At 35.2% G+C, this 19,731-nt stretch overlaps 1 protein-coding gene across 1 annotated transcript in view; it reads right to left on the bottom strand.

Moving 5' to 3' along the window:
• Positions 1 to 5,113: 5,113 nt before the first annotated feature.
• The window catches only part of RAB11FIP2 (RAB11 family interacting protein 2), a 28,522-nt gene continuing 13,904 nt past the window's right edge, over positions 5,114 to 19,731 (bottom strand). The window contains exons 4-5 of the mRNA XM_057384529.1: positions 9,917 to 9,962; positions 5,114 to 6,388 (exon numbers count right to left, since the gene is read on the bottom strand). Of these exons, the coding sequence (XP_057240512.1) occupies positions 6,161 to 6,388; positions 9,917 to 9,962 (274 nt within the window). The 3' untranslated portion in view covers positions 5,114 to 6,160. The remainder of the gene's footprint in view (positions 6,389 to 9,916; positions 9,963 to 19,731) is intronic.

Genomic DNA, 19,731 nt, shown 5'->3' with positions numbered 1-19,731 from the left:
TAAACATGTCAGTGTTTAGCCATGGAGGGTACTTTTCTGTCCTAAATCATCATCCATTTATCTAAGACTGATCTACATTACTAAATGCTGTAAAAACACATTATAAATACATTGCAATAATCCTCATGTAATAGCCACTGTCTTCCAGCACTGAATATGCTGATATTTATATAAACATTACACAACCAGTGCCACAGAGTTTCCAGGTTGGGCTGCACTCAGTGTGGTAGCYTTCTATCATAATTACTCAATAATTACTACAGAGAAAACAGCTTCCTTTAGCAGATAGTTTTACTCCTATCTCTGATAAAATGGCACTATTTCAAAACAGTCCAACAAAATAATCCAACATTTAATTCATTAATCCAGAAAAAGAGATGGGATTTGTTTTTATCATCATTATTTATAACTTTACAAAAATGCCCAGTGTTACACAAAAGGGCAATATATCCCCAGTGAGCCGCAGCCAGAATTTGCACAACACTCCCACAAAAATAAATAAAAATATGGAAATGAAATCCTGRTTTTCACTCTCTATGGTTCCATAAAAAAATACTAAGTACAACTGGGTTGTCCTCAATGATACTTCCAGTTTATATCTAATTTGAATAGYTCTTTAACTGCTGAACTATATTTAAAGTAGCCTTGAAAACCTTTATTAGCGGGTTGAGATGGTTAATGATGAAAGATCAGAAGGCACCTCTGTGCTGGAGAAACTGGAAGCTGTTTAATYGAGTTGGACTCTCATATTGTCAGCAGGATTGCGGATGGTATCAGCTAACAAACATTATGCCTCTGAGGGAGGGMAATTGTGTGGCTCCCTTTTCAAATGGGCACAGGGACTGAGATTAGTTACCAGATGTGAATTACAGATGGAAGCTGGTATTTAACAGGCAGTGTGGTGCTTTCTGAAACCTGCCTTCCTCCTGTCCTCATTCCTCAACCACTCACCAAAATCTGTGAGCCATGGGGTGGAACAGCYGATGGAAATCTGCATAACAACACGTGTGGAAGTGCAGGGACAGCTCATGAACTGCCTGTGATGTCCTGAAACCATCACATTTCATGGACACCTCTMAGAGAAGAACCCTTTCCAAGCTAAATCCATGGATCTATTGATAAAGGACCTGCTCACACAGCAAGGTAACTGCAAGGGAAGGAATCATCCCAGTGGCATTCAAGGCCCCAAGAAATGGGGTGAACGATTCCCAATGTTCTTCTCCCAAGCCAGGACTGTTCCATACCGCCTTACCATCCAGAAAACCTGCTGTTGTCAGAGGACAGACTTTGCTGTTTTGCTTCTTCCTAGAAGAGGAGAAAAACTTGTAGGAGCATTGAAAAAAATACTTATGGGYAAAGCAGGGAGGATGCTCCAGTTTCTGGTCACTCTGGCCGATTTTTATTCTGTCAAGTATTAAGAAAAATATGTGTCATGTTTTCCAWATCAAAATTTGCAGTGTTATTTACCCAGCCATGGAATCAGAAGAATAGTGCATTTAAAGGGATTGCAGATACCATAGAAAAAAGACATATACATCAGTACATTTAAGAATATGGTTTTTTTTTGTTTTGTTTTTTTGTTTTTTTTTTGTTTTCTTTGTGGTTTTTTTTTTAACTAATTCTAAGCTTTGGGCACTACTGAAGCGATTTCCCTTAAAGGCTTTCCTGCAAACATCTGGGATACTCATTCAGAACTGTCCCTAAGGAAATACCCCTCTCTGAGGTCTGAGAGAATTAACACCATGGAGTTTAGGAGTCACATGCTTTGCATAACACAGATTAATGYCACAATTCAAGAAATACTGTAGTAGTGCATTGTGGTGCTTTATTAGTGTTAGACATGCAATATTTATTTAATGAACAGAAATTAAAATATTAAGATAACATTTTAATCAAATTAAAGGATCTGAAGTTGCAATAATGGAACAAAATAAAGTTTTTCATGCATTCTAAGTTTATAGTTCTCACAAGTGCATATTGTTATGATTTTGTACCATTTTTAAATGTAGACAAACTACCATTGATTGCACGAGACAAAATAAAACCCCTAAGTTATAATTAATGTTCATATCTTTTACAGACTTCCTATATAACCTGGATCTTCAGCTTTTTATAACACATTGTAATACAAGACATCTGGAAGCTTCTAAGATGAATAGGAATGGCTCTACCACTTCTAACATACAGTGGCTTCTTCAACATAGAAATTATAAAAGATAAAGCAAATGCCCACCATGCTTTAGGAGACACTGACCTTTTCAACAGAAACAAAACTCAAACCCCTTCATTAACAGATTAAAGTGCTACCTATTGCATATTAAATACTTCCAGCGACTGTATCGAAATTCTAAAATTATAAATCCCTGAAAATAGGGTTTCATACCAAAAGTGCTGACAGACCCTTAAAACTAGCATCATGAACACAGCAGTGCTATAATCCTTCAGCAAGTACTTCAAAGAAGGGGAAGTTAGTCAACATGCTCTAAATTCACCATTGTAAAAGCCCAGCTAACGCCTCTATCGTATCTACAACAGCAATGGTACATAAAGAGCAGAAAAGCATCAGCTTACTTTACATACTTGATGTAGGACAATAAGCTTTCTTTAAAGCTGGAAGTGTAAATAAACCCCCAGTGCAGCAGTAAACACATTAAGACAGYAGTTCTGTTTGTTTTAGGATGCATCTAAGAAAGGGCATCCTGTACAGAAAGAGATGCAGGCTACTATCTAATGAGCATGATTCTCATCAGCTCCCCAAACCGTGAAACCTTTCTAAATGCAAGGCAACATTTCCACAGCTGGAAAATTACAAATAGTTCTTGACACAGAGCCAACAGCAATAAATGTAGTTATGTATAATCTAGGGAGAATGCTACATTCATTAGGAGRTGGAAAACCAAGCTAAATGTAAAATACAGCAGCAAGAGGTAACATAYATAAATATTAAACATCCTTCTTGAATGGCAGAAAGTTTACATTTCTTACTTACAACATTAAAGTATGGCCTTCATATTTGTCCTTTTAAGTAAGCARAATACATGGCTATGAGCAGAGCTGTTTCAAAGGATAATTTCAAAGTATAGTGCATGCATGGATGAACTCTTATGCTAATTTATGAGAGAAAATATCAAAAYAGTATGGAGATGTTCAAAATTTTCATCCCTATGTTTCAAAGGGAAGAACGACTTACCACAAGTGGCAGGTTTTTATGGGTTTAAAAYGATCTGCAAGAAAGTCTACAAATTCATCCTTCAGGGAAAAACAGAACTTACTTTGTTTTCAACAAACAAATTACTCTGTATGAAAAGTTTTTGTTTGAAAGCTGCAAGGTTCAAAAAATGCATGGGGGGTGAAGATGCTTTTCAAAAATAATCTCAGAATATAGGAAAATGCTAAAATTTTCTTTCTAAGCAGATGATGTGTATGTCATCTTCCAAGAATGCCTCCAAAAWGCAGCCTGTATCTTTACCTATAAACTCTATAAAAATTATCTTCATAGCTGTTAATGTACAATTCTGCCTCTCCTAGTAACTCTTCCTAAATTGCATTTGTTCTCCCCTCTTCCTTAACAAACTGTTCAAAACAAAAGGTGCTTTTTTTCACTTATAGATCAGATAAAGACTAGATAGCACATTCAAAGCTTCACTGAATTTCTTCACTAATGCACAAAAATTGATCTTTTCGCTACCTTTAATCTGCTTATCGTTCTTGGTATGCAAATATGTCAAATGATCTGCTTTTAGTCAATTATGCAGTTTGATATTCTACATTTACATTCTAAAAGAGGTGATTTCAGAGGTGCTAAATATAGTAGAGTTTCATTTTAATAATTRTAAGTTGGCTTGCATGTGAAAAGTCATTGGAGCACATTCTCTGGTTAGTGCAGTTGTTAATCCTCATTGTGTGTATGACTTAAGCACTGTGGATACTAGAAATGGTCTCATACCAGTAAGTTGAAAATGAGTGTGGAATTCAAAACAATTGCAGAACATTTCTCCATCAATGACATGAGAAAACTACTGGCTTCGGCCAAACATTTGAAAATGTTTAAGAACTTTTATGGAAATACTGAGTAACTGAAATACATCTTGGTGTAATTAGAAAATGAAAATCTAATTGAGTGCAAAACTCAACCTCCAACAGCAAATGTACCATAACCCAGTAAATAACCTTTGGCACTTTGAATATATTACAACAAATTTACAGTAATCGAGATCTTAAGTGGGTCAAAAGGACATTCATGTGGTTTGTGAGGTACCAAACTTGATACATCCTTAGGCTGACAAAAGAGAGACTGCCTGGTGTGGGATGGATTTCTGCACTACAAAACACAAATGCAGAGCTCTACAACTGGGCAAGGCTGGGATCMCTCAGGATCCTTCCAGGCACAGGGATCTACACTCAGGGATCCCACTGGTGGGYTGGGAACACTGGCTGTACACATTTTAGGGACAGTGCTAAAGGGGATGGGAGGTAGTTRCTAAATAAAAGAAGAAAATAAAGAAGAAAAGGCCAAAAAAAAGTAAATGAAATCTGACATTTGTACAAAGAACGTTTTTTTCTAACAAGAATAATTCTGTGCTGTCCTACAATACTAACGATATCAAAAGCAGTCAGATAGAACATTTTCAATCTTTGCACATATAATTATTCATTACCAATTTCTGCAATTTTAAAAATGAAAATGTATTTAAATCTTTTACAAGAAGAAAAAATTGAAATTTAATTTCAAGCTTTTTTTGTCACCTCAGCAACAGCCATTTCATGGTGCTGTTAAAAAACCCAACAGATCAGGTGCAGAAAGAGAGGAAAAGACAGTTTTTTTTAAAACCAAAGCTAAAACATTCTCTGTACATTTTTAAGTAACATTTTACTGTTTCACAGCAACAGAAGATACAAATAMGACTCTTACTAAGGAAATTAAAATCTATCCATGTTAATGTTTTGAGAGTTCTCTTACAGTATTATCCCATTATAAGTTCATCACTATATTTTTCCAATTCATTGAATAACACATACCTTTCTCATACATCATTTTACAATTATTAAATGATCCAGAAGATATTACTACATTCTTCTTTCATTTGCCTCAATGAAAACCTACTTTTAGAACTATTTACATGGAATACAGACATTTTTAATGAAAAGCCTAAGTACTCTATATGTGTTTCAACAACATGGCCTATTTCTAAAGGCATATAATTTGCTGTCATAAGATTTAAAAAGTTAAGACACATAYATCATGTAAAACCCAACCTTAAATTGATTTATCGTGTCTATTTAAGTCAGCCTCTCCATTTCTGCTACATTGCAGTAGACTTTGACTGAACAAAAGTATTTGTATCTKTACTCCATTCTTGAGTTCTCCAGTTGTACCTCTGACTCTGTGAAYACTGTTCAAAGTACCTTAACACATATAAAGGCATGCAGTAACTTCATACAAAAAGATCCTCAAAACAACCTTATGTCATGAGCTCACTGCCAAAGTTCACTCATTATACACAAAATTCAGCATTTAAGTGTAAAATAACTGGCTCCAGCATGTGCCATGACGGGAATGGCACAGGGCTTTTTTAYATTGTTGCATAAAAAGCACATCGTATAGAATACAGCATTTACTCTGCAAGGATTGTGCATCACTGTTTTCCTCGAATGTGTGCAGAAGTACATTCCATTGCAACAAACCACACTTAGGTTGAGTAGAGAACTACACTGGCTTGAAAACAGTGGTCTTGATGGCATGCTGTAAGAAAAGAATCAATATATTTGCCTAATATCAGTAATCATTCAAGAAAACATTCATAACAGCACAGGCTTCCCAGCTGAAACTGCCACATGGTGAACACTAAGCTATTATATGAACTGCATGGACATATTTAATATGGATTATTAACTCTATTTTAAGTATTCKGTACCTAAAGGTGTTTTTAAAAAGAAAAAAAAAAAAGTTACTTAGGTAATCTAACAGAATACTACTTTTGGCAGCCCCTGCTAGTGTTTGGAGTATAAAAAAAAAAATGAAAAAACACACGCCGCTGTCTCTCCTCCGCATTTTCCTGGAATTTCTTAGGAGAAAAGGAATGAAGAGAAGTCAAAATATTTAAGTGTCATTTCCTTCCACTAAAGTATTCAGCAGAAAGTGCCCTCAAGTACCGCTTTCTCAGCTTTTGGAAAATTTGCCAGCTTTCCGAGAAGGTTCGTATGGCACTCTGAGAATACTGGGGGTTTCCTCCATCACTCGTACCAGCAGATTGTCAATGTAATCCTCGAGCTCACGAATGTGGGTGTCCTTCTTCTTGAGCTGCTCTTTGTGTTTCACCAGCTCCTGCAGAACCTCCTCATAAGTGAGGTTTCGGTATCCTGCAGTGGCGTCGAAAGGATTTCCTTCCTGCAGGTAAATTTAGAAAAAAAACACCAGATTTTATTAAACAGTTYATTGCCCTCAGCAAATTGATTGGTTATTGCTTTTCATGTTTTTCATGTGCATCACTCGACAGARCAATCTTTTTCAGCAAAATCTCTGTTTGGTATGGTGCTTTTCCCTCCAATACCCCACTGGAGCAGACAGCAGGAGATGGGCTGCCCAGTTGGATGAACAGTTCCCACWGTGTCATCTCAGGAAAAAATCTCAGTGAGATGGACACACAGTCAGTGTGTCACAGTTAGTGACCACATGAGCAGTGACCACAACAACAGCTGGYAGGTTCATTTTGGGAAACCAACCACCTACATTACAGAACAATAAAAGTGCCCTGAGAATGTAATTTCTACTGTAACTTCTCTGAGTYTTTGCCTTTGGAGAGCATCACAGCAAAGCATTTACTCAGCTCTCAATGACATCAGCTCTCATCTGTCTTTCATATTCTATTTTTAGTCACCAGTGRTTCTCCAGGCCTTGGCTTCTGAATCACATAATAAAACTCTCAATTTTAAATCTCAGGTGAATGTGAAAGGCTGCATCTTACTTGCACCAGAGCACTTAAAGCAGAARTGTGGACTTATAAAAGATCTTGCTTGCTTTGAAGCAGGTGAGGCCCACAATTAAGCAGTAGGGAAAACAGAATTGTTCCTGTAACGATTTCTGATGACTCAGTAAGTGCAGGTATTAGCAGAGATGGATAAATTAAGTCCTCTTAAAAAGAGCAACATGTGATCCAAAACACTATAAACTTGAATGTCTTATTTTGTGTTGGTCTATAAAAGTAGCAGCACTCTTAGACATGCTAAGCAGTATGTTTGAGCTCATTCAGAAATGAAAAGGACAYGGAACCAAAAAACTCCCACACTTCTGACAGGGCACACAAGATGGCTTTTGCTTACAGTAGAAACATGTCATTAAAAATTATAAAGCCTGCACAGCTAAGAAGCACACCACATAACAGTCATGCTCCTTCCTTTTCCATGCCCCATTCCTTTTCTTTCTGTACAGCTCCATATTTGCACATTGGCACGTGCTGAACCATTAAAATATGCAGCTGRCCAAAGTTTTCAAATGAACCTCATTAAAAGTGATGGTGCCCTGCAAATAGGCTGAAGTGTGACAGATCAGCCTCTCTCCATCAATTATATTCTAATAGTAGCTCTCAAAAATATGTGCTTTTAAGGGTTTCTCTCCACATTTGAGACACTTAATGTCACATTTGTGTAACTATGTTCAGTATTTTAAACTTACCAAGTTAAGGGATTGTAAGTAATCAATAACTCCCACTTTATTAAAATAGGTAACTTGGTACAATTTATAAATTGGTTTGCAATTGATTTTCAACAAGTATAGAAGACAAAATCACTTTGTGGTAATATTTTTAGCATACTTTCTACTACAAGAAGGAAGGAGATTTTTCTCTYTATGGTACTAACTTTTGTACACACTGGAAAAAGCAACATTAACACTCATATGTCTGAAATATTGGGTTTGCCTAAATTTTTGATTTGGCAAGAGAACAGGAATTAAGATATAATGATGACTTCAATAATGCTACCAATTTTACTGGAAAATTGTGTGCAATATAAATGCTTTAAAGATGTTTTATCATCCACAGCCTCCATTTACACATTTGGGAAGGAATAACCAATCATATTAATTATGCAAGAAAATTTTAGCTGAAGTATGTTAGTACTTAGAAATTAATATTAAAATTAAGATKTTGTATGTTCATTTTGAGCCAATAGGTGATATTTAAATGTGTRAGGAACACCTATATCTTTACCAAAATAGATACCACAATTCTAATGCATAACAATAATCCCATAATGAATTATTAAGAAAAAAAAAAAAGATTCTAAGCAATAAGGCATGCAAAGAATGATTGTCTCAGCTACAAAACCCTGTTGGGGTACACGCTGCCAGCCAGAGGAAACAACCTTGGATAAAAGGAAGGCCTGGCAATCCCTGATCATCTCCTCATTGTTCTAATGAGGAATTCTGCTCTGGGAATATCATCTAAGCTACTTTCACATCTTTTGTCCTACTTCATCTTCCTTTCAGTTCTTAATTAGGCCTTAAAGAGCTCACACTGCCCTTTCAACTGGCTACTGCTCCCATTTAAACACTGCTTTCAGAGACAGGTGTTGGCATCAGAGGAGGAGACATATAAACATAATTACTAAATAATATGCACAAGGAAGAAATATAATAACTTGGTGAGGGCTATTATTATAGAATCTAATAATAAATTACTTCAAACACCTTAGAAAGCAATCCTGAATATTAAAGAAAAAAATCAAATGGTTTCCTTCAAAACTATGGTTGAGATATAGTTTCTTCCCCACCTAATTTGTATTTTGCATTAAATGAGCACCACCTCATAATCCTACAACTGACATTTAGGATAGCTGGTATTCCAAAAGAAAAATCATCAAGGATTTCTTTTATCACCTTTAAATCCTTTAAATAAAACAATTCACATCTTATTCCTTAAAAGAGTTAAACCAATGCTTTTACCAGCAATAAATTACATGATTTGCAGTAGTACATTTGCAAGCACATAGAAACCGTAATTATGGTTACTTTACAGACAATGGCTGCTAAGTTAAATCAATTTTTTGATGTCTCTTTTTGTCAGAGATTAAGTAACTGCCTGGTAGAATTCAGTTTACTATCTGATCAAAGGCAGCCTTCAAATACTCTGACATCTCCCACCAGCTACTTACATTATAAAAACTCGGGCATTTACAATAACATCAAATGTTATTACAAATCATTTACATAACCAGCAGAAAACAAACAGTACAAAGTCGTATTTGCTTGTGAAACTTGTTTTCTATATATTCTAAAGATTGAAAACAAACCCACTTTTAAAGATGTCATCTATTCACAGAATGAATTCTAGTAAGRCCACATTTTCCTTGAAACAAAGACACTGCCTAGTCAATCTCTTTCCTTAGTGAACAACTTATTCTCAGTATGTTTAGAAACAGGAGATTTTTGAATAGTATCTTCTAGTATTTCTATTTTTTAGTGTTTTCAGCTGTTCATTTATTATGTGCATTATTAATCTTATATCAGTTCATAATTTCAATTTTGATCTGCCCTCTAAAGACTGTCCTCAAGTCTCTGGTTACAGAGATGGTAAACTCCTATTTGGTCAATTAATAGTTCCTCATCTGACCATTACTTCTCTAAAGTCATCTAAACCACCCTCAAAAATCCAGGGTTKGGGTACCTTTCACGCACAGAACTAAATATTTCCTTCTTAAAATCATATTACAGGTAAACTCCCCACTGAGTGCAAAACTCTTCTTTATTTCCAAATTTACATTAAGCCTGTGCTTTTCTATTTAGATTTTCTGGATATGTAAAAAAAAAAAAAAAAAGAAAAAAACAAAAACGCAAACATTTCCACATAAGAGGTTAAGAAAGAACAAAAGCTTACACAAGTACTAATTAGATGGCTTTTTGTAACATTTCATAACTTACCGTTTTTTTCCTGAGATCCTCAATGCCAGAAGGATTCACATTAAAACTGTAGGGAAAAAAACAGACCAAACAAATATTAGCAGTGCACACTTACTTGACCAGAACATCTACTAGAAGATAACACTGAATTAGGCATACAGCTACAAAGTATTTAATATGGTTTATTTTCTTGATTGCTTGAACTTAGGAAAAGAAGACATCAGAAATTAAAGGAAATTTTAATATACTCTTTGTTCCCAATTYTTTGTATTTTTCATATTCTCTCTGCCACAAAATTTGAATAACTAATTAAAAAATGCAAGAAAGGCTATTATGGATTGGGCTTCCTTATCTCTCCTCTTATCTTTAGACTTAGCTTGAGCTTCTAAGCATGAAGTGAAACTTKAAATGAAATATCCTAGAAAGAGGTCCCTGGGATGAGACTGATAAAAACCAGCAACCAAACCCTACAGACGAACAGGCATTCCCAGCTTTCATGGCAGCTCCTAGAGGACAAAGGTCCTGTAGAAATTCCAGTGACATCACCAGTTTAAGTCACGGCTAAAAAGCCATCTTCTGTCAGCTACACTTMTTTTGTACTTAAAATTGAGTAAATAATCTATTCTTTTATAAACCTAGTGATTATTCTACATGTCCAGAAAGCAAAGCTCTTTAATGATGTTGATGTTTTATCATTATACTGATAAAAAACAGCCATTGTCTAAATGTCAGGCTTMAGAAACTGCCCACTGGTCTCTCAGGTTGCTGTAATTATTAGCAAGAATCTTCAAAAATCCATGCTGCTGTGTTCTTACGTACTTGCTACAGCAACTCTGAAAAGAGAACATTCTCTCAAAATGTGTTCAGAATTTGGATATGGCTYACAAATATTATTTACCTGGTAGCACCACAGCAGACACATTCTTTCACATCACAGAATCCACTGTTCTGTTAGAATGCATGTACTGGCTTTGAGGGTGATGTTTGACTGAGAAGTACAAAAGTACATCTACACTTTTTTTTTCAATTTTAAGGATTTTTTAAAGTAGGGAACATGTATTTTGTGACTGATCAGTACTCCAAATTATATTATTATCTGAATTTATTATTATCTGAGTTTTTAAGCCATATATTTCATGGTGTAAAAGTGGAAGGGAAAAAAAGGTATAAATTTAAAATACATAAAATATAAAATAAGATTTTTTTTTTGTAAAGAATTTTTTGTTTATACTAATTTCTCTTTTTTTGCTTTTATTTTTTTTATTCTGCATATGATTTTTCAATTCCATAGCAAGCAAATTTTGGCTCACACAGAAGTGTTGTAAACCATCTGTGGGCTGACGGTACGAGACAGAGCCTGGACTACAGAACAGTCACAACCAGAAATCCAGAGGTGTSTGAGGAATCAAATTTGGCTAATTCCCATTATACCTGTTTGTAACAGATCCCCAGCAGCCTGCCTCGTTTGCTGGAGACCACTTTTGAATGYGGGGCCTCTTTCATCGGGCATTGTCTGCCCACCAAAGGCAGGATCCCTCCCTCCCAGCCCTCCTTTCAGCCTCACACGGATGTGTCAAACACATGATGAACTCGCTCCATTCATGGCTGCCTTCCGTGATCCGAGGACAAAAAAAATGAGTTAACTGAACTGGATCGAATTAGCTTGGTGAAAACCAAGAATGTCTCTATTTAACGAAGTGTGGCGTTAATTTGGGATATCTTTCTTTTGGGACTGTTTCCTCGTGTTAGACAAGATATAGAATAATGCGGCCTGACTGCTCAACTGGGCGACTTTCTGAAAGGTTAAAAAAGCAGGATCTTTCGCTGCCTTGAATGACTTTATAGTTTCTGTGAAATAAGTTCTGGGACTCTTTTTTCATAGCAGCAGTTTAAAATGAAAGCAGCAGTTCTGCCTATGAGAAGCTGCGTTTGAAAATTAAGAGTATAAATCACTGGCAATATGGACTAGTTGTTTGGGGTTTTCTGAAGCAGTAAAAACCTGCAATCATTTCTGTAAAATTRTGGACATCAAAACTGCAATTACAAAAGAGAACATCTGCGTATTTTACATGAAGAAATTTGAATACACATGCAAAAAAAATGAAAAGCTATTAAAATATTCCCCAATAAAATCCAAAACCCATGAAGACTTAGTCATATTTCAAGGAGATATGTAGAAAATATACTGCYTCTCGAGGAAGAAACAGGTGCTGAGATTGCACAGAGTAACATTTTTCTAAATAAAAGTGGCTGCTAAGTAAGGTGGRAGCTCGTCAGCCTCACTGATCCCCACAGAGTTTCCTGCCAGCGCTCCCAGCACAAGGTGAGTGTGAGCAGACACAGACTCTCACCACTGCACCCTATTTCACTGTCTGAGGACCAGGTAACACCTCCAAAGAAAATACTGTAAAGTTGTGAATGCACATAGTTGGTGGAGTTGTCTGTCTGGTGTACTGGAATCCATGAAAGCATTATTTCTTAATTTAAATAGGTGATGTCTCAGGTCCCATACTGATTTTTAACAGTTTGTCTCTTACAAGTAATAAACTTCCACTCATTCAGATCACCTTCAAGACAGGAGCTACTAAAAGGGAGGTAAATCACAGCAGCACAGATTAAAAACCAGCTGCAGCAGGGTCATGGAAGTGACACTGAGCCACCCAACTTGTACATCACCCCTACCCTTTTCTACGTASAACAGACTTCTCCAAACCAGCACAKCAATTAGTCCTGTCCTCCATTTCACTCATCTGGGAATTCAATTAGTGTCCTTGACAGTCACTTTATATAACAGACATTTTTACCAGATGAAATCATATCCATTATTTTATTATTTCATACCATTTTACTGCTTTGGATGAAACTTTCTATTTATGTTTTTTCTTAAATAGTACAGTTCCTTTKAATTTCTGGGGTTTTATTAGCTTGGATTTCAATTTTAGCTCATCTGAGACAAGAACTGTTTCCTATCATCCTGTTCCTGATRGGAGAAAGTGATGAGAAATAAAAATAGTATAAACTAATAATGGAGAGAGATATACTGCAATGCTGACTCTGTACAGTGGTTTGGGTTACTGTTTCATAATCATAGCAAGCATATTATTTTGCACTTTATTGTTATTTTCCCTATTTCAAAACATTTCATTATAACCACATGAACTTTTTTTTAAAAATAACTCCTATTTTTTGCGGTAGTTAAATACTGCCATTGCATGCTGAGAATTTACAGTTTGTATAAAAACAATACAAGAATATAAAAAGTGGAGTTGAGTTCAGGATGAACCACAAGCTCAAGTTTATGATGGCAGCTTATAATTTTGTCTMTTGAAGTTTAATGGTAGTTAAAAATTCAAACATTAGGTCTAGTGGCTGCTTAAATATTTAGCTTCTGAATACCTTCAGATTAAAACAATCTTTTTCAAATCTTTCCTATAACTGATTTAAACATTTTAGTGCCATTTACTCTGACAACATAATGAATGGGAATCAGACTGCTAAATTATGCTCCATGGAAAGAGTATTTTCTTAAGGAGCAAAAGCTTTTTACTTATCTTTTGCTATTTGTAATAGTTACGTGATAGCAGTGTATACTATTAGAAATTAAAATTAGGATATTTACATTAATCATTACTATTCAAAGTATTAAAATTTATGTTAATCTAACATTCTGTAATACACCCATTATACCAATGAGCTAAGTGTGAGCTTTYAGTTTCTTTCCTTTAATAGGGAATGTCTGCATACAGGTAATTAGCAAAGTTCTACCATATTCATTTTCCATTAGGGTTGAAATTCCTATTCCTATTTCTCTGTCTTCAGACTGATTCTTACCACAGTGTTTATTCATTTTTCTTTGGATTCTTACAACACATATAAAAATCTCAAAATATTAAGATGCAATTTAGGTTATTACCAATGCACTAGAAGAAAACAAAAGTAATGGAAAAAATCAGATASAGTTAATGAAATTCAGAAACTTGGCCTTCCATAGAATATTGTCAGCCTGCTGTGCCTGGCAATGCAGAGCTCACTTTATATTCTGAGGAGGAATGACTATCTTGTCTGGCAGCTAAACAAGCACAGAGTAAGCATAGGACCATTTAGTTTGTAATTAGATTCTGGGGAACATAATTTAAAACAGTTCACTGTATAAATTGCTCTGCTGTCAWGCCAGGTTCCACGGCCTTTGGAGCTTGGGTAACCCCAGTAGGACACAAAWGGAGTATCAGGTTTTGGGGCTATCACTCCCTTTTCTTGATTAGTTAGTATTTTYAAGTATATAAATATTCCTCCTTTTACTAATTGTGCTATAGCAAAAAGGTTTTGTCCTCAAGAGACCACCAAAGAACTGTTACACTAAAAGTTGTGCCAGCATCTCCACTAGAAGACCCTATTAGTAGAGATCTCTGCCTACAAAACAACAAAAAAATCAAACAACCCTAAAGTAAAAAACTGAAACTCCCAGATCCATTTTTAAATGATTAAAAAAAAAGAACTAATTCTTAGTTGTTATAATGAAACAGAAAAAAATATTAAAAAAAGTTCATTGCTTTTACATAGTTTCTGCATTTATTAAAAAAGAAAYAATAAAACTAATTGTTCTTTTTTAAAATAAAATAGAACAGGCAGTGCATTTTCYCTTGGGAGAGATAATATGCCTCATGCATCCTCTCAAAAAAGATTTCACATGCCCTAATGTGCACCAAGAGACAGTGAAAGCTTGAAAAAATGTTGTCATGCAGCCAGCAGGATGAACTTTCCTAACAGTATTCCTAAAACAGTCAACTAATTAGGCGTGACTGATTGCTGATGAGGACCCTGCAAAAGTCAAGATTAATACTAAGTATTTTTTTCAATATTCCTCTAAGAATTGATTGCACCATCCCACCTTAGTCATGTTCCAAATGCTGTGACCGCTGCTCTGCAGGAGCTTTACAAAAGATTTCATTATTCTCTTATCACATACAGTGATCTTTCTAAATCAGATGGTAACAGTCCTCTGCAAGAATCTCTGCATGACTTCTGCCTGTTCTTTAATTTCTCTTTACCTCTCATGTACCAGCAAATGTATTTTGTTGAACTAATGCTCCTCTGACAGCTTTACCACACTGAATTAACAAATATTAACAGTCTAGAGTACAATTAAAGCAGTCATTCTCCATCAATATTCTACCTAGACTGTAGATCACAGTTGACTAAAGTCTAGTCAAATTTCAGTAGAGAACTGAAAATAAATCCATTCATTTCAAGAAAAGAAATGCAGAAGTACCTTGTTCTTAAAATAAGACATGCTAACGCTGACAGAGGAAACAAAAGTCAGAAAATAGCATCGTTCACCTGATGTCATTTTTTGACTAACAGAGAAATAAATATGCTAAAATGTCGTAACAGATTTATTACTTTAGCGAGCACAGTAATATATAGAGAGCAACACTTCTGAAAAAGGCATGTGAAAATTAGAAATAGTGCATTATGTTGTACGCTGGATGTCCTATTTGGCARAGAAACACACAGTCACTACAACCCTTTGCTCTCATCAGGCAACTTTTGGGGTTCATTCCAATGGAGCTGTTGCCAGTAACTCTGCAAGACTGAAGCCATTTAACAATGACTGATTATGCTGAAGTTATTACACTAATAACTCACCCTCAGTGTGRTTGGGATAACAGGTTTTATTTTAGAACTGCAGCTGGCTCAAGACAGRCACCTGCTCTACTGTCACAGCTCAAGTGACAAGCAGTAACCCAGACAGAGGAACACCAGGTTGTTGCAAAATCTTCTTTAACTACCTGACCACCACACATCCAAAATGTTAATGTTTGCTGAAATGTAGCAGATAGCAACTGTTCTTTAGAATTAACAATTTAATATGATCCAAACACATCGCTGTTATCAAGAGCCTCCTGTTTTCACGGCACCTCACTCATTATTTAACAAATCTAATAAAGACTGCACCAAAATGCAGAGACATTGCTTATTTCAGTCATTGCCTCCATTGGGAAAAATGAAACTGCAGTCCCTGATTTGTTTGGAACATGTGACATTGGAGAGGCAGGCAGCTCGAACAGCCACATGTGATGAAGCASGGAGAAAGGCTGAAGAAAATAACCACACTCAGAAATTAAAAGGCGGAAAGATGCAAAAGAATTTAAGCAATCAACTGGATTGTTGTTTCTTTTCGACTTGCAAATTTGAAAAACTGCTGAAGCAGTAAGAGCATACAGGAAAAAAGTTAAGTAATAATTTCATAATTTATGCTCCAATTTACCAGTGAATAATATAAATATGAGCATTATTTGTAATTGTTACGGTGAATCCTAGCAAGTTTCTTTCTCCTCCACTATTCCACCTTCCACATTGCTTAGAACGTAACATACTTACTGCCACAGCTTGAGATAAAGTGTAATCAGAGTATAGGCACAAGTTTTATCTTCTTTTCTCTGAAGTATAACAATAGTTAGGCCAAGAAAATGTTACTTTAGAAGGGTTTTTTARTGCCTCTGTATTCATGTACACATATATGTGTATACACAGACACATACACATTTATGTGTGYATATTTTGTATATATATAATGTTCAGTAGAAAGCTCCCAAACACCTATCAATGCAGTTTCCCCACATCTAGAATTCGATCCGACTAGTAACAACCTGTCAGCTTTAAATATTGGACTATTTGTCTCCCTGTGTCCAGTGCCTAAGATCCTGTTAATTACCTAAACTCCCTTTCTGTAGGTCTTGTTAATTACCCGTCTCCTGTCTCAGAGGACCTTGTTAATAACTTGTACAATCTCTCTAAAAAGGTCCTAATAACACATTAAAATTAAAGATGCTTTTCTTTTAGCACTTGTCAAGTGGTGTAAATTGAGAAATTTTCACATCGGTTTATTAGCCTGTAGTGTAGTGTCATGTATTTTCCTAAACAAAAACAATTTCAGAAAAACCATCGCAAGCTTTGGTTGMGGCACAAAACAATCTTTGTTTTCCAGGAGAACCCTCAGTTTCTTTAACTGTGTTCAACACAAAAGCCATGTGGCTTCTGACTGCAAATTAACCTCCTGAGAGCCATGACAATAGCAGTAATTGTAAGAATGATTGCAATTTAAGGCAATATTCGGTAAAAGTTTCAAAACAGTGCACTAGTAARTACAAAGACAAAATTATTATTGGTAAATGCTGGCTAAGAGCACTAGACATTGTTTGCTTGAAAAGTCTTCATTGGCTGTGTGTTAKAAAAGCTCTGAAACTAACAGATTTTGTATTTGCAAAACCGGCATTTTTTATTTCACTATGAGACTTTTGCACTTTTAAATTGTAAAGGAATCAGCTACTTTGCTGACAACAGACAAAATAACCCCCCAATCTTAACACTTAGGTAACACTGCCTATCATATCTATAAAAACATTTAAAAATTACTCATTCATCCACTCAGCATTTGCAGGAGGTAACAAAGTATCATCCCCATTTTACAGATTTAGCCAAAGCCAAGAAASAAGCCTTTGCCAGATCAGAGATTAACAGAAATTAGAGGTCCATATTTTGTGATTTCCTGTCAATAAGTATTATATACAAACCAAGCAGGTTTKGTTTGGCTTTTCCAAAGTACTTCTAAAACCTTTTTGAAACAACAATAATAATACCAATAAAAAAGAAATAATAATTTCCAAATTATCCTGGGATACTTGCTTTTAGAAAAAAAATCCGACAACTGTTGCTGAACTACTTCTATATTTTTTGGATCRGCAGCTGAGCAACACATGGAAGATGTGCTTATCTTCATTCTTTTAGTTAGTAAGTAAGATTAATTAGTGACAGAGAAAGAAGATAGCCCGTTAAGCAATGAAGGATGGGCTGGGTGAAGGGCTATTCAGCAGCTCATCCAGACAGCAGTTGATATTATGAGCTGCTGTTCTCCACATTGTTACAGCTCAGCCAACATTACCAACCACAATTAATTAGGATGGACTTAAGCCTGACCCAAAGTTTACCAAAGTCACTGAACAGGCTCCCACTACGCTTACAGATGTGGCTTCATCAGTGCTGAGAACTCGACATTCCCACTATAAATACAAAAGAGTTGGGATTGGTGTATCTTTTTTGAGGGTTGGTAAAAGGGTTGCTATGGGTTGAGTTTTTTCCTTCCACCTTGCTCTATCTTTGCCTGGCCCCACAGAATGAATGTTGTTTTGTGGGTACAGTGTGTCCCTGGAACACATCCTCCAGTTGAATTTCATCAGACAGGAATCCAGCTCAGGATGCTCCATCACCCAAACTAAGGCTTCTCTAAGTGGGATTAACTGGGAGATCCGCCTGCAAAGCAAACACCTGATCCACAGCACAACRCTGATTTTGGATAATCTTAATAAAAAATACACTATCTGGTTTACTTACAAAAATGGTATTGATCCAAAAGAGCTTCATAGCACGTTGAGTAAATAAGAAGCAACTCAAAGTCCAAATTCCCTCTCTGTGCTTTCTGCATACTGAATTTCTTACCCAGCCTCATTTATTTTGTGCCTACATATTCATACAATTCTTTCTTCAGTATTACTAGTTCAAAAAACTAAAAATGGATTCCATTCGAGAAATCCTCTGCAGATAAAAGGTAAACTTAAAGTGTAAACTAATTAAATATGCACATTTTGCATGYGTTTCTACTTCAAAAGAAAATAATTGTACAACATACATTTGAAAGAAAGTAAACTAAGTCTAAAAGGTTCACACAGAACATCCTAAATGAACATATAAAAATCAAGAGCTTCTGACTTTACYTATTGCATGCTAGATATTATGCCATAATAGCTATCTCACAAAAAAAGTCAGAATGTTTACTATTTTGGGCTTTTTTAAAACAAAATAATATCTATTTGTCTTATCAAAAGTTTATGTTTACATAAAAGTCAAGAATTAGCAAAAGAGACTCTCACACAAAGAGGGAAACAAATGACTAGAGTCCTTCTGAATGGGCACTGTGATGAGCTTTTTAATTACAAAACAAAGAAAAAAAAGTCCATCATGATTACCATTAAAGATTTATATTTATCAAGATMTGCTGCATTCAAGAACTTCAAAAGATTTCACTATTTATATCTAGCATCTGCCCAAATACAGTGTTTAATTTAAAAAAAATTAAACGCTATGTAATTTTAATTGTTATTTAAATTATTTCACTTTAAAGCTTATTTAGACGGAAGCTTCACTTCTGACAAACCAAGCTACAACCTAACCTTTTGCTAATTTAGAGAAATCCCTCATTACATAAAAAATATTCTAAAGTTGTCTGTAAACACCAGGAACTGACTTGACTCATAGCAGGCACTAAAAAGATAATTTGTTGAGGTCTGGATGAGCTTCTAGCAACAAATCTTTTCTACAGCAGTTTCATTTCAGTTCATTTATCTAATTCACATCCATGATTAGYTTTGTTAAGAAAATTATTCTAAGTTTAAATCAGGAGCGCATGCACTCTAACCCATGGAAAAAAAACTGAGCTGGGAACAATAAGAACTCTCTGTTCTAAAAGAACAAGATAACAAGAAACTTTTTTTTTTTTAAAAATAACTACTTCTATGTCATTAATTAAGGAATTCATATACAGGAAAAGGTGAATTTGTTAGAACCATGTTTTCCATTTAAATTGGTGATTAATTTTACAACCTTTAGATTCTAGTTTAAAGCCTTTTAATTTTAAATACATTTTCTACCAAATTGAAGTCATTAAACAGAAATGAATCACTACCTTGAAAAAACAAGGACTGTAAATTTCTGGCATTTATATACAAAAAAAAAAAGAGAATGCAAACTAATGAAAGTTAATTAACTTTTTAAACATGTAT

This window comes from Malurus melanocephalus, unplaced genomic scaffold (genome assembly GCF_030028575.1).
Source record: "Malurus melanocephalus ecotype Western Australia unplaced genomic scaffold, MMel_1.1 scaffold_716, whole genome shotgun sequence".
NCBI classification, from domain to species: Eukaryota; Metazoa; Chordata; class Aves; order Passeriformes; family Maluridae; genus Malurus; species Malurus melanocephalus.
Note: the sequence above shows the minus strand (reverse complement) of the source record. Positions and strands in the feature narration are given on the sequence as shown.